Source organism: Electrophorus electricus, chromosome 21, assembly GCF_041902795.1.
Source record: "Electrophorus electricus isolate QZ-2024a chromosome 21, ASM4190279v1, whole genome shotgun sequence".
Taxonomy (NCBI): domain Eukaryota; kingdom Metazoa; phylum Chordata; class Actinopteri; order Gymnotiformes; family Gymnotidae; genus Electrophorus; species Electrophorus electricus.
In genome coordinates, this window is record NC_137517.1 from 17,532,501 (window position 1) to 17,547,500 (window position 15,000).

Below are 15,000 nucleotides of genomic sequence, written 5' to 3' on the forward strand. Positions count from 1 at the left end.
GCCTCTGAACCCCAGCAGGGCATTACTGTGCATCAGACCAGCTTGAGCTAAACATGAAGAACATGAGAGTGTGTGTGACAATACCAACGTTTTCACAGAGAGAGACCACAGCTCCTCAACACGACAGCGATCCGTCAGGTTGCACTATACAAGATTACAGATCACTCATTAATAACTGGTTAATAACTGGTTAATCATGTATAGTACAACCTCACTGCAGGATTACTGAGGTCTGGGCTCATACTTCACACACCTGTCCCTCAACAGGTTAACGACCAGCGCGAAGCTCTCGTAAACACACACAGTCCCTGGCATGACCAGGACATGTGGAGAACTTAAAATGGGTTCAGAACCAGGTTAATTAACTCTTCTCTGTGATGTGTAATAGTGTGTTTGGGGGGAGGGAGCCTGGGATTGAGCCTTTCTCACAAATATTTCATCACACTGCTGTAATTAACAAGCAACCCTTTATCTGACAAGCACAAGGACAATCCACAGATGCACACATACAAACTGTAAATACTGATGTGGAGATGATCTGACACACACACACACACATTCGTCTGTGTGAATTATTAACATGTTTTTCAGCAAATGTAGCAAAAAAACCCCAAACTTTAATATGCTGCCTAGTATCTCTCTGTGTGTGTGTGTGTGTGTGTGTGTGTGTGTGTGTGTGTGTGTGTGTGTGTGTGTGTGTGTGTGTGTGTGTGTGTGTGTGTGTGTGTAAGGGGTGGAGTGGTGGTAACCCTGGGTCATCTTGCCCCTTAATCCATGTCAGATGTCTTGCTTCAAGCCCCAGAAGCGTGTGTGTGTTTGCGTGTCTGTCTGTGTGTGTGTGTGTGTGTGTGTGTGTGTGTGTGTAAGGGGTGGAGTGGTGGTAACCCTGGGTCATCTGGCCCGTTAATCCATGTCAGATGTCTTGCTTCAAGCCCCAGAAGTGTGTGTGTGTGTGTGTGAGTGCATGCCAGTGGGCGTAATGAAACAGTAATTACTCACTAAATGAAAGCGAGCAGACTGTGTGAGGCCAGGCGTGTTGTGGGAGTGGCCTGTTGACTTGGCAACTGAACCGGAAACCATTTAATTGGACAGCTGCCGTGCCATGGTAACATGTATAAAACCAGTGTGGCTTGTTTATGAACTGATGGCTTCCCATTGTGTGTGTACAGAGGGCATAATATATCAGGAATACTCCATCCATGCCGTGATCAACAGTCCTGTTTACATTCCTATGAATGCGTACACACTGCGGATGATGAGTTGGTTGTGCATCACTGTTACTCAGACCACTGACAGTGTTGTACGTGTGGAGGACCTGCGATACCACCTTCAGACCTGAAGCTCAGATGAACGGGCCGGGGTGAGTGGGGGCCTGCGGATGGAGTGGTGGTCTGGGCTGCAGTCAGTGGGGAGCTGTTGGGCGCATCGACTTTTAGTGACCTTTAATGGCTTGTCCTGCGAACTGCAGGATCTGCATGTGTGTGTGTGTGTGTGTGTGTGTGTACTAGTAACAGTGTTACTGACCAGTCACCGTCAGCTGGACCTTTGAAGTGTCTTTGGGGAGACTTCAGCACACAGTGACATTTCGCTGACATTACTCATAATCCCTCTGTATCCAACAATTCCAGTTAAAATGCTTCACAGCCTTGTGACCATGTGATCGTGAAGAGTGAGACTGACAGGGAGAACACACACTCGTGTTATACGGCACACTCCTGGTGTCCTGCTAAGAGCTGGGAGCGTCACCCTGTGGTCAGTGCTGATGGTCACTGTTGGATTCTCCATTGAGCGCTTCATTTATTGCAGATTAATTAATTATTAATGAACATTAATTATTCATTAGCATCTAAGATATTGAGTATTTTACTACTGCCTGTAATGACATATCTGAGGACAGTTAATATGTCAGATTATGTCACTGGGTCTCATATTATATCTCAGATTATGTCACTGGGTCTCAGATTATATCTCAAATTATGTCACTGGGTCAGGAATGTGGCTTTGTTTACAGTTTATTATGTCTATGTACTGTTATAGACTGAATATGGCAACCTCTACTTTGACCACATAGAACATGTAGATGTAGATGTGACCAGAGCTAACACAGAGCACATAAATGTAGATGACTAGCCCCATTACGCATCGGCAGTTTTAAGATCATTTTTGAATTATTTGTACTTGTTCACTTTAACACTAGATTGTACACATAGCACAATGATCATTCAGGATTCAAATTGAAGTAGATACTTGGGACTAGACATCCATTTACATCCAAGATTATTTGTCCATCATTTAGGTTCCATTTGAGCTCATCTAATACAGAAGAAAATATCAAAAAAACATAAAACACCTTTGATTTTTTTGGTGTATAATGTGTCTATTGATGCTGGAGATTGATTTTCACTCATACTCTGCATTTTCTGATTCACCAGCGTCTTGTGTAATACATTGAGCATATACATGAAATGACTAAGTAGCTACACAGTTTTCCAGTAGGTGTCCTAGACTTCTGTGAAGTGTCCAAAAACCTTTCCAAATGCACACAAAGTCATCAATCACTATACATCAAGTTTGCATGTTTCTTTGCTAAAACATCACAGTAAGTTACTTTAGTAAGTTCCACAACAATATCGACTTCATAGCATCATTGTTAGGATGATTAGGGGAGAATACTGTCGCTAATACTGTAAATGCTGGGGAAAATGCTGTAAATGCTGTAATACTGTAAAGAAATAGTTTACTTTCTCATTTATACTTACAATTTGTAGCAGGATTATGAATATTTCCCAGCAGTGATTTGTTATGCAAACATCAACGCTAGTCCATGCTAGCAGCCAAGCTAGTCCATGCTAGCAGCACCCAAACAACTCCACATAAACTTCTGCTAAAATAAGCCTCTTGCTGTCCATGATGTCCAAAAGTATCAAATCATTCTTATGGTTGTATGGGTTTCACCAAACAGCGTCAAACCCATGTGCTAGGCTATCTGCTAACAACACTGAAGCACTAACAGCACACAGTAGGCAGACCTTTAAACTTTAATGTTTAAAGTACTGTGTGCTGTTAGTGCTTCAGTGATGACTAAATAAGGCAAGTGAGGGGTCTACGTTTTCGTCTAAGCCTCCTCTATTGGATGAAACTGCTGCCAATCACACTGCTTGCCCTGGAAACATTTGGAAACACCTGCCAGTAAATGCCAGTCACCCTCCCGCCCCCTTCCCCCTTCACACATAGGTGAGAATTGCTGTCACTCCAAGACAATGGCACTGCAATGGCCAATAGAAATCAATATAAAATAGAAAAGGGGGGTCTAATGCTCTATTCAGGAACACTGTTACATCAGGAACGTGCATTTTCAGTTAACCAAAGGCTTGCGTAGTTTTAATTTGCTTATGAAGGAACCGAATGCACGCAATTAAAGAACTTTACTAACACGCTATATACCATTTAAACATGTCACACAGTTGTTTTGATGGTAAATGAATTTTCTATGAAAAAATCTGAACTTACCTTATACCGGAAGAATGTTTTAAAAGGCCACTTAAAAGGGCAGGCATTTTGTTTTGGAAATTTACCCGAAAAACAGTGCGTATTCAGTGTGTGATTTCTGGCAAATGGATGCATGTAGACATCTGAAAATCAGTATGCTGTTGCATGTATTAGTCCTAAGAAATGTTGTGTTGATAAATATACTGTACTTTAAGAATATTCAATGTTATCAAGTAATTTATTTGAGTATGCCAGTTTGGGCCCGCTAAGGGGCGTTGGCGCATAAGGGGGCTAGAGCTGACCAGAACATGTAGATATAGATGTGACTAGAGCTATCGTAGAGCACATAGATGTAGATGTGACTAGAGCTAATGTAGAGCACATAGATGTAGATGTGACTAGAGCTATTGTAGAGCACATAGATGTAGATGTGACTAGAGCTATCGTAGAGCACATAGATGTAGATGTGACTAGAGCTAATGTAGAGCACATAGATGTAGATGTGAATAGAGCTGACCAGAACATGTAGATATAGATGTGACTAGAGCTATCGTAGGGCACATAGATGTAGATGTGACTAGAGTTAATGTAGAGCATGTAGATATAGATGTGACTAGAGCTATCGCAGAGCATGTAGATGTAGATGATTAGAGCTGACCAGAACATGTAGATATAGATGTGACTAGAGCTATCGTAGGGCACGTAGATGTAGATGTAACTAGAGCTTACCAGGACATGTAGATATAGATGTGACTAGAGCTATCGTAGAGCACATAGATGTAGATGTGACTAGAGTTAATGTAGAGCATGTAGATATAGATGTGACTAGAGCTATCGTAGAGCACGTAGATGTAGATGTAACTAGAGCTTACCAGGACATGTAGATATAGATGTGACTAGAGCTATCGTAGGGCACGTAGATGTAGATGTAACTAGAGCTTACCAGGACATGTAGATATAGATGTGACTAGAGCTATCGTAGAGCACATAGATGTAGATGTGACTAGAGTTAATGTAGAGCATGTAGATATAGATGTGACTAGAGCTATCGTAGAGCACGTAGATGTAGATGTAACTAGAGCTTACCAGGACATGTAGATATAGATGTGACTAGAGCTATCGTAGGGCACGTAGATGTAGATGTAACTAGAGCTTACCAGGACATGTAGATATAGATGTGACTAGAGCTATCGTAGAGCACATAGATGTAGATGTGACTAGAGTTAATGTAGAGCATGTAGATATAGATGTGACTAGAGCTATCGTAGAGCACGTAGATGTAGATGTAACTAGAGCTTACCAGGACATGTAGATATAGATGTGACTAGAGCTACCGTAGAGCATGTAGATGTAGATGTGACCAGAGCTAGCGTAGAGCATGTAGATGTACATGTGACCAGAGCTAACATAGAGCACGTAGATGTAGATGTGACCAGAGCTAGCGTAGAGCATGTAGATGTACGTGACTAGAGCTAACATAGAGCACGTAGATGTAGATGTGACCAGAGCTAGCGTAGAGCATGTAGATGTACATGTGACTAGAGCTAACATTGAGCACGTAGATGTAGATCTGACCAGAGCTAGCATAGAGCACGTAGATGTAGATGTGACTAGAGCTAGCGTAGAGCATGTAGATGTAGATGATTAGAGCTGACCAGAACATGTAGATATAGATGTGACTAGAGCTATCGTAGAGCACATAGACATAGATGTGACTAGAGCTAATGTAGAGCACATAGATGTATATATAACCAGAGCTAACATAGAGCACGTAGATGTAGATGTGACCAGAGCTAGTGTAGAGCATGTAGATGTACATGTGACTAGAGCTAACATTGAGCACGTAGATGTAGATCTGACCAGAGCTAGCGTAGAGCATGTAGATGTACATGTGACTAGAGCTAACATTGAGCACGTAGATGTAGATGTGACCAGAGCTAGCATAGAGCACGTAGATGTAGATGTGACTAGAGCTAGCGTAGAGCATGTAGATGTACATGTGACTAGAGCTAACATAGAGCACGTAGATGTAGATGTGACCAGAGCTAGCATAGAGCATGTAGATGTACATGTGACTAGAGCTAACATAGAGCACGTAGATGTAGATGTGACCAGAGCTAGCGTAGAGCATGTAGATGTACATGTGACTAGAGCTAACATAGAGCACGTAGATGTAGATGTGACCAGAGCTAGCGTAGAGCATGTAGATGTACATGTGACTAGAGCTAACATTGAGCACGTAGATGTAGATGTGACCAGAGCTAGCATAGAGCACGTAGATGTAGATGTGACTAGAGCTAGCGTAGAGCATGTAGATGTAGATGATTAGAGCTGACCAGAACATGTAGATATAGATGTGACTAGAGCTATCGTAGAGCACATAGATGTAGATGTGACTAGAGCTGACCAGAACATGTAGATATAGATGTGACTAGAGCTATCGTAGGGCACATAGATGTAGATGTGACTAGAGTTAATGTAGAGCATGTAGATATAGATGTGACTAGAGCTATCGCAGAGCATGTAGATGTAGATGATTAGAGCTGACCAGAACATGTAGATATAGATGTGACTAGAGCTATCGTAGGGCACGTAGATGTAGATGTAACTAGAGCTTACCAGGACATGTAGATATAGATGTGACTAGAGCTATCGTAGAGCACATAGATGTAGATGTGACTAGAGTTAATGTAGAGCATGTAGATATAGATGTGACTAGAGCTATCGTAGAGCACGTAGATGTAGATGTAACTAGAGCTTACCAGGACATGTAGATATAGATGTGACTAGAGCTACCGTAGAGCATGTAGATGTAGATGTGACCAGAACTAGCGTAGAGCATGTAGATGTACATGTGACCAGAGCTAACATAGAGCACGTAGATGTAGATGTGACCAGAGCTAGCGTAGAGCATGTAGATGTATGTGACTAGAGCTAACATAGAGCACGTAGATGTAGATGTGACCAGAGCTAGCGTAGAGCATGTAGATGTACATGTGACTAGAGCTAACATTGAGCACGTAGATGTAGATCTGACCAGAGCTAGCATAGAGCACGTAGATGTAGATGTGACTAGAGCTAGCGTAGAGCACATAGATGTAGATGATTAGAGCTGACCAGAACATGTAGATATAGATGTGACTAGAGCTATCGTAGAGCACATAGATGTAGATGTGACTAGAGCTGACCAGAACATGTAGATATAGATGTGACTAGAGCTATCGTAGGGCACGTAGATGTAGATGTAACTAGAGCTTACCAGGACATGTAGATATAGATGTGACTAGAGCTATCGTAGAGCACATAGATGTAGATGTGACTAGAGTTAATGTAGAGCATGTAGATATAGATGTGACTAGAGCTATTGTAGAGCACGTAGATGTAGATGTAACTAGAGCTTACCAGGACATGTAGATATAGATGTGACTAGAGCTACCGTAGAGCATGTAGATGTAGATGTGACTAGAGCTAATGTAGAGCATGTAGATATAGATGTGACTAGAGCTAATATAGAGCACATAGATGTAGATGTGACTAGAGCTGACCAGAACATGTAGATATAGATGTGACTAGAGCTATCGTAGAGCACATAGATGTAGATGTGACTAGAGATGACCAGAACATGTAGATATAGATGTGACTAGAGCTATCGTAGAGCACGTAGATGTAGATGTGACTAGAGATGACCAGAACATGTAGATATAGATGTGACTAGAGCTATCGTAGAGCATGTAGATGTAGATGTGACTAGAGTTAATGTAGAGCATGTAGATATAGATGTGACTAGAGCTATCGTAGAGCATGTAGATGTAGATGTGACTAGAGCTAACGTAGAGCACATAGACATAGATGTGACTAGAGCTAATGTAGAGCACATAGATGTATATATAACCAGAGCTAACATAGAGCACGTAGATGTAGATGTGACCAGAGCTAGTGTAGAGCATGTAGATGTACATGTGACTAGAGCTAACATTGAGCACGTAGATGTAGATGTGACCAGAGCTAGCGTAGAGCATGTAGATGTACATGTGACTAGAGCTAACATTGAGCACGTAGATGTAGATGTGACCAGAGCTAGCATAGAGCACGTAGATGTAGATGTGACTAGAGCTAGCGTAGAGCATGTAGATGTACATGTGACTAGAGCTAACATTGAGCACGTAGATGTAGATGTGACTAGAGCTAGCGTAGAGCATGTAGATGTACATGTGACTAGAGCTAACATTGAGCACGTAGATGTAGATGTGACTAGAGCTAGCGTAGAGCATGTAGATGTACATGTGACTAGAGCTAATATTGAGCACGTAGATGTAGATGTGACTAGAGCTAGCGTAGAGCATGTAGATGTACATGTGACTAGAGCTAATATTGAGCACGTAGATGTAGATGTGACTAGAGCTAGCGTAGAGCATGTAGATGTACATGTGACTAGAGCTAATATTGAGCACGTAGATGTAGATGTGACTAGAGCTAGCGTAGAGCATGTAGATGTACATGTGACTAGAGCTAACATTGAGCACGTAGATGTAGATGTGACTAGAGCTAGCGTAGAGCATGTAGATGTACATGTGACTAGAGCTAATATTGAGCACGTAGATGTAGATGTGACTAGATGTCACATTTGAATTGAAGTCCACATAGCTGTTTTAAAATGGTGCCATTCCTCATTTTTGGGCTATTTTGAGTTTGTGTTGACTGTCATTATTCTCCATTAATTTTTGGTCTGTTTTCTGTTTGTCATTTGCGTGGCCTGGTTATAATTTTCCATAAAGTAAACTTTGTCCTTTCTGACTCACACAGACCTTTTCAGTATTGATTTAGCCTACTTGATAATTGAAGATTTACTTTGAAACCCAGAAATGCTAATATTTCATAGTCCAAGTTTACTGCCAATTACCAACTGGGTTACTGTAGAATTATGCTGCTGATTCCAAAATTCTCTCTCTTTGTCTCTTTCTCTCTACCTCTGTCCCTTTCTTCCTGTTTTTCTCTCTCTCTTTCCCCCTCTTTTTGCCCCCCCCCCCACACTTCACACTCAGCAGTGTGCTGTCGGAGCCCAGGGAGGTTCTGTTAGGGCCAGAGGTCACATATGGTCCTCCAGGGCTCGACCTCTCCTGTCCCGTCGCCATGACAATCGCCCATTGTGCAGACGGGAGTGCAGACGACTGGAGTGTGAAACTGAAGAGGCGCACAAGGGATGACTGCTGGGAGGTAAAAGATGCCTGCAGAGAAAGACAGTTCCAGAAACATCCTCTCCCTCGCTCTTCCTCTCTCTCTCTGGCTTTACTGGCATATATGACTGTCTGAAGTACAATATTTCCAAGGCATGTTTACATTATTTTAACTTCAGAAAATAATTACAGAACTACCACCATTAATAATAATAATAATAATAATAAGAAGAAGAAGAAGAAGAAGAAGAAGAAGAAGAAGAATGATAATAAACATAACAGAAGGTAATAATAACAGCAGTAACAGTGTTATTGACATCTGTGTCCACACGTTTTAGCAGAATCATCAGCAAGGTTCTCAGTTCTCCTCATCACCACTCGGGTTTGTGTCACGGTGAGCATGTCATGTGTTTCCAGCAAGCCTTCGTACTGGTATTGTTCTGTGAAACTGCTGCAGGATACAGGATTACAGGATTACAGGGGGAGGATTACAGGGGGATACAGGATTATAGGATTACAGGATTACAGGGGGATACAGGATTACAGGATTACAGGTGGATACAGGATTACAAGTGGATACAGGATTACAGGGGGATACAGGATTACAGGGGGATACAGGATTACAACTGGATACAGGATTACAGGTGGATACAGGATTAGAGATGGATACGGGATTACAGGAGGATATAGGATTACAGATGGATACAGGATTCCAGGTGAATACAGGATTACAGGTAGATACTGGATTACAGGTGGATACACCTGTGGGGTGGGAAAAGCATCATTTGAAGCTTTGATACAATCATAGACATTTAGGATGGCACAAACAAGGATCTTTGTCAACAGTACTCTGCCAGCAACATGTCATGACAGAGAGATGCTATATCGTTCTGAGCGTGTGCAGAGATGGAGTCTCTCACAGTGAGGCAAATGCAGCTTTATTAGAGAACACGAGAATTCCACAGTTTGTAGCCAACATACAAGCCAAGGTCAAAGATCCAAAACACAGTCCAGGAAATAAACCAAACAGACAGAGAACAGGCACAGCGGGGAATCTAAAAACAAGCAGTGATCAAACAAACCAGATGACCAGATAAAGTTAAACAAAGGCTCAGAAACCTACTGAACGAGTAGACAACTGAACACAAACACAGGGTTTAAATACAGAGACTAATACGACACAGGTGGGTACAGTCAGGTAGGCAACTAACTAACTTGGGGGCAGGACCAAAAGAAACCAAAACAAGGAAACACGAGGAAACCAAAACCAGGAAGTAAACAAAACATAAAGGCGTAGCTGTGGGAACTGCGACTCCAGGGAGGGGCGAACGTGACAGGTGTGCTTGGTCTGTCTGACAATCACGACCCTCTGATGGGGAACCTTCAACAGAGAAGATCTGTGTGAAGGTGAAGGATCCTTGCTGAGATGATGCCTTATTGCTCCAGGAGGATCTGATTCTCCACATAATCTGTCATCCCTGTAATCTAGAACATCAGAACAGGAGGCAGATTAGGAGAGTAACTGCCATCACAGATATGCGTAAGCATGATGTAGAGATCCTTTCTGTACCCTACACTTCAGAACGTTGCCACTTTGATCATGCTGTTTCTTCAAGGACGACCCTTAACTAGATGTTGAACTGGACTTTGATCGTGTTGATCAGAACTCGGATTTGAGCTCACTGCTGAAGGTGGACAGAGCAGAACAGAGCAGTCTCCAGGCACTGATGGCCAGCGTTCTGACTTTTACGAGTATTTGGTGTGAATGTGTTGAAGTTCTTTTTCTGATTTCACTGGGTCATGAATGGACTGGGCTGGAGAGCTACTGCTCTGCAAAAAAGCAGAGTTGAGAGTGCAGTTGCACTTCTAACCGCATATCATAAGACTTTACCGAAATGTTCAAGAAACAGGCTCAAGTCTTACCTTAGTGCACCAGGATCAGTGTTACTGTATTCCTGGTAGATCAATAATGGATAAACTGACAGATCAATAATGGATCAGTCTTACTGTAGTCTTGTTAGATCAATAATGGATAAACCATTGTTAGCGTAAGATGTTCTGGATTGCTGTAAGCTTTTTGATGAAAGTAACAGCCTGGTTTCTCTTGACCAAAAGAAGGCTTTGGGTCATATCAAACACCAGTAACTCCATAAGGTGCTTGAAGATTTCAGTATTGGAGGTTTTTTGTTGGCTGTAGCATGTATGGTCAGTGAGAGGAGTGTGTTAACTGACTTTAGTTACTGGAGGTATCAGGCAGGACTGTTCTCAGATCAGCTGTACATGGAACCACTGCCGTCCTGTCGTCAAAATGAAATGAGCTGTTTACACTCTCTGCTTACACTGATAACATGATTGTTTTTATTAATAATGAACCTGATGTCAGGGTCTGATCCAAGGTTCTCACACTGAATGAGTGATCTAAATTCAACTGGCACAATAGTAGGCCAGGGACAGATGGGGACATCTGAGTGGGGACATCACCACATCTGTGTGGGAATTTAAGGTGGAGGAGAGAAGGGATAAAGGTGTTGGGGGTGTTCTCGAGAACTTGGAGGGTGTGGTGGAGACTTAGCACACCAATATGTCTAAATAGAAATTATTGTTGCCACAGGTGGTTTACAGGAGTTGAGAGATAGGTGTCACAGAGTCGATGTTCATTAAAGCGCCTGCAGGTCTTTCATTGGTCAGAGCAACACTGGGTTCAGTCAGCTGACCTCTGCCTTGCAATGCAAGAGGGGAGCTTAATAACCTTTGGGGCCAAGATCATCTCCAAGAGCAGAGACTGTCCACTGGGGCCAAGATCATCTCCAAGAGCAGAGACTGTCCACTGGGGCCAAGATCATCTCCAAGAGCAGAGACTGTCCACTGGGGCCAAGATCATCACCAAGAGCAGAGACTGTCCACTGGGGCTAATATCATCTGCAAGAGCAGAGACTGTCCACTGGGGCTAATATCTTCTGCAAGAGCAGAGATTATCCACTGGGGCTAAGTTCATCTCCAAGAGCAAAGACTGTCCATTCGGGGTAAGATCTTCTCCAAGGACTGTCCATCCATGTTGGAAGAGTGGAAGGTTTTTTCCATCTCAAGAACAGCTGACACATTTGTTTGGCATTGGCTGTTGAAGGAATTGTTGTTTCTCAACCCTTGTATAACCTGAAATTTTGTGCTTGTGTGTCTTGTTAAGTACGTAGTGTGCACTTCATTGTCAGTAGGGTTATGTGTGTTAAGTACGTAGTGTGCACTTCATTGTCAGTAGGGTTATGTGTGTTAAGTACGTAGTGTGCACTTCATTGTCAGTAGGGTTATGTGTGTTAAGTACGTAGTGTGCACTTCATTGTCAGTAGGGTTATGTGTGTTAAGTACGTAGTGTGCACTTCATTGTCAGTAGGGTTATGTGTGTTAAGTACGTAGTGTGCACTTCATTGTCAGTAGGGTTATGTGTGTTAAGTACGTAGTGTGCACTTCATTGTCAGTAGGGTTATGTGTGTTAAGTACGTAGTGTGCACTTCATTGTCAGTAGGGTTATGTGTGTTAAGTACGTAGTGTGCACTTCTTATCTTTATGTCTAGTTTGAAGGTTTTTGTTCTGTGACCTCATTTTTCTTTGTTAAGTTTATCTGTTCTTTATTAACGAGTTCTTCTGAGATATGAAATTATTGCTAATCTAAGAAATATATTGTGCAGTTTGTCATTTGGCTTTGGAGGAGAGCATTGTTGCTGTGTGCTGTATTACCAGGGGTCATATTTTGCATAAAACATAAAACTCTCTGTCTCTCTCTGTGTGTGTGTGTGTGTGTGTGTGTGTGCGCGCATAGGTAAGAAATTGAATTGCTGTTTTCTTAACCTAACCCATAATAATAGCAAGATCAATAAACATTAAATAAGACATCATCATAATTTTTTTATGTAGCACCTTTGTCAGACTGAAGGTCACGTGACGTTACCATGTCCTTCAGCCGAAAGCACAGAAAACATGACAGAGGAAAGAGCAGAAGAGCGAGCAGAAGACCATGCAGAAGACCACACAGAAGGCCACACAGAAGAGTGAGCAGAAGACCACACAGAAGACCACACAGAAGAGTGAGCAGAAGACCACACAGACGAGTGATCAGAAGAGCGAGCAGAAGACCATGCAGAAGACCACGCAGAAGGCCACACAGAAGAGTGAGCAGAAGACCACACAGAAGGCCACACAGAAGAGTGAGCAGAAGACCACACAGAAGACCACGCAGACGAGTGATCAGAAGTGCGAGCAGAAGACCACGCAGAAGACCACACAGAAGACCACGCAGAAGAGTGAGCAGAAGACCATGCAGAAGAGCGAGCAGAAGACCATGCAGAAGAGCGAGCAGAAGACCACGCAGAAGAGCAAGCAGAAGACCACACAGAAGAAAGAACAAGCCAGGAGCAGCATGCTGACGAGGTCGGCACGTCTCTGCGCCGCGCCGTGCCTCCTGAAATATTCATCAGGAGTAGAAAAGCCAGGCCTCTTTAAGTTGGGGATTTGGAAGACTGAAATTGGGACGGTGTTCCCAGGTCTCTGAGGGAGGGACGGCCAGGCCGTGAATTCTATCACACACCTACAGAGGGCAGTCAGAGGGCATGGTGGAAAACACTGGCACTGAAGATATCTGAAAGTTGGGAGACTCTTGCTTCTTGCTGAGGGTTTGGATTGGAGCCCAATCAAGTCGTTTTTTAGACAGGACGTTATGACATTGTGGAGTAGAGTGTTCAACATCCTTCACATGTCTGAGGGGACCAGTGCGGTGTACTGACCCAGGGATTGCTCTGGACTAGTGTGTAGGGGTTCTGTACCAGTATCAGTAGTCTGGAAGTGTGTCATCTGGAAAGTATTGCTTCTATTTGGGTCAGGATACACTGACCTAACTGCTCATCCAAACAAAAATATTAACTTCTCTTGTGTGTGTGTGTGTGTGTGTCCAGGATGTGATGTGTCTCGAGGAAGACAGTTCTTCCTGCTACTGCCTGCTGGAGTCTCGGTGCTGCCACCTGCTGGTGGACCGTCCAGGCTGCTACGCCCTGGTGGGTGAGCCTCTCAGTGAGAGGGCAGGAAAGAGGCTCCGTGTCGCTGCCTTTGGCTGCCTGCTGACCGACAACCTCACCTACAGCCTCCGGGTGTACTGCGTCGATGACACACCCCACGCCCTTCAGGTGAAAAGGGGAAAGGTGCAAGACTGTGCATTCGAGGGGGCGGGGCTTCCAACATCCAGACACAAATGCCAGTGAATGCTCTCACAGTCCGGCCCGGAAGGACCTCGGATAGGGTCGTCCGGGGTCCAGTCCGGCCTGAACTCATGGCTTGGCATCACTCCCCTAAAACCACCAAAGACCTGAGTTTGGAGAGTTGGAGCTGTGTGTGTGTGTGTGAGTGTGTCTGATCTGCAGCATTTGAGTGAATGTGTTCAGATTGCTTTTTACTGCAGCAAACCGCTGCCTGTCTCTTTATTCAATCACACCTTCATCTTCCTCTTCCTCCTTTTCATTTGTGGGCCCTTTTGTTGCCTCACTGGGGTTTGCGCTTCACACGGTGATGAGCGAATTCCTCCGGCTCGGTTCCGGATCGATTCGGCGTGCTCCCCAGAACCCACTTTTATTGCCTACTCCTCTCCAGAGTGAGAGAGAGAGAGAGAGAGAGAGAGAGAGAGAGAGAGGGAGGGAGAGAGAGAGAGAGGGAGAGAGAGAGAGAGATTTTAAAAAAAGAAAAAGAAGGATGAAAATTGGCCAGAGAATGAAGATGTGGGGAGATGAAGGGAAGGAGAAGATGAGGAGAAAGAGAGGGGAGGAAGGTAGAGAGAGAGAGAGATGGAGGGAGAGAGAGAGAGAGATGGAGGGAGAGAGAGATGGAGAGAGAGAGCCTTAATGCCACCTGTGGGGGGGAACTACAAAGACGGGAGATGAGGAGAGAAAAGCCCCAAATCAGGCGTTGCTTTCATCAGCACTCGTGTGTGTGTGTGTGTGTGTGTGTATGTGTGTGAGTGAGTATGTGTGTGTGTGAGTGTGTGTGTGTGTGTGAGTGTGTGTGTGTGAGTGTGTGTGTGTGTGTGTGTGTGTGTGTGTTCGTGTGCACTCCCCTTGTGTGGATCAGAGCAGTTGAGTGAGATTAAAGCTTCTACATGATCCAGAAAATTGAGTGGAATACTGAATACTCAATACTGAATACTCAATACTGACTACACCATACTCAGTACTAAATACTTAATACTGAATACTTAATACTGAATACTTAATACTCAGCACTGAATACTCAATACTAACTACACCATACTCAGTACTAAATACTTAACACTGAATACTCAGCACTCAATACTAAATACTGA

The 15,000-nt window shown here is 43.5% G+C and overlaps 1 protein-coding gene and 1 long non-coding RNA gene across 3 annotated transcripts in view; one reads left to right on the plus strand and one right to left on the minus strand.

The window, feature by feature from the left end:
- Positions 1-15,000, plus strand: part of LOC113590762 (netrin receptor UNC5D) — a 161,070-nt gene that overhangs the window by 134,603 nt on the left and 11,467 nt on the right. Inside the window, exons 12-13 of one of the 2 annotated variants that reach the window (XM_035521152.2) lie at positions 8,532-8,703; positions 13,607-13,834. In XM_035521152.2, coding sequence (XP_035377045.1) covers positions 8,532-8,703; positions 13,607-13,834 — 400 coding nt within the window. The remainder of the gene's footprint in view (positions 1-8,531; positions 8,704-13,606; positions 13,835-15,000) is intronic. The other variant, XM_081704273.1, reaches the window with a different exon arrangement.
- Positions 9,586-14,266, minus strand: LOC145652798 (uncharacterized). The gene is made up of 2 exons (XR_014119054.1): positions 14,140-14,266; positions 9,586-10,148 (listed from the first exon to the last, which is right to left on the minus strand). It is a non-coding gene; the product is annotated as an uncharacterized LOC145652798 (long non-coding RNA).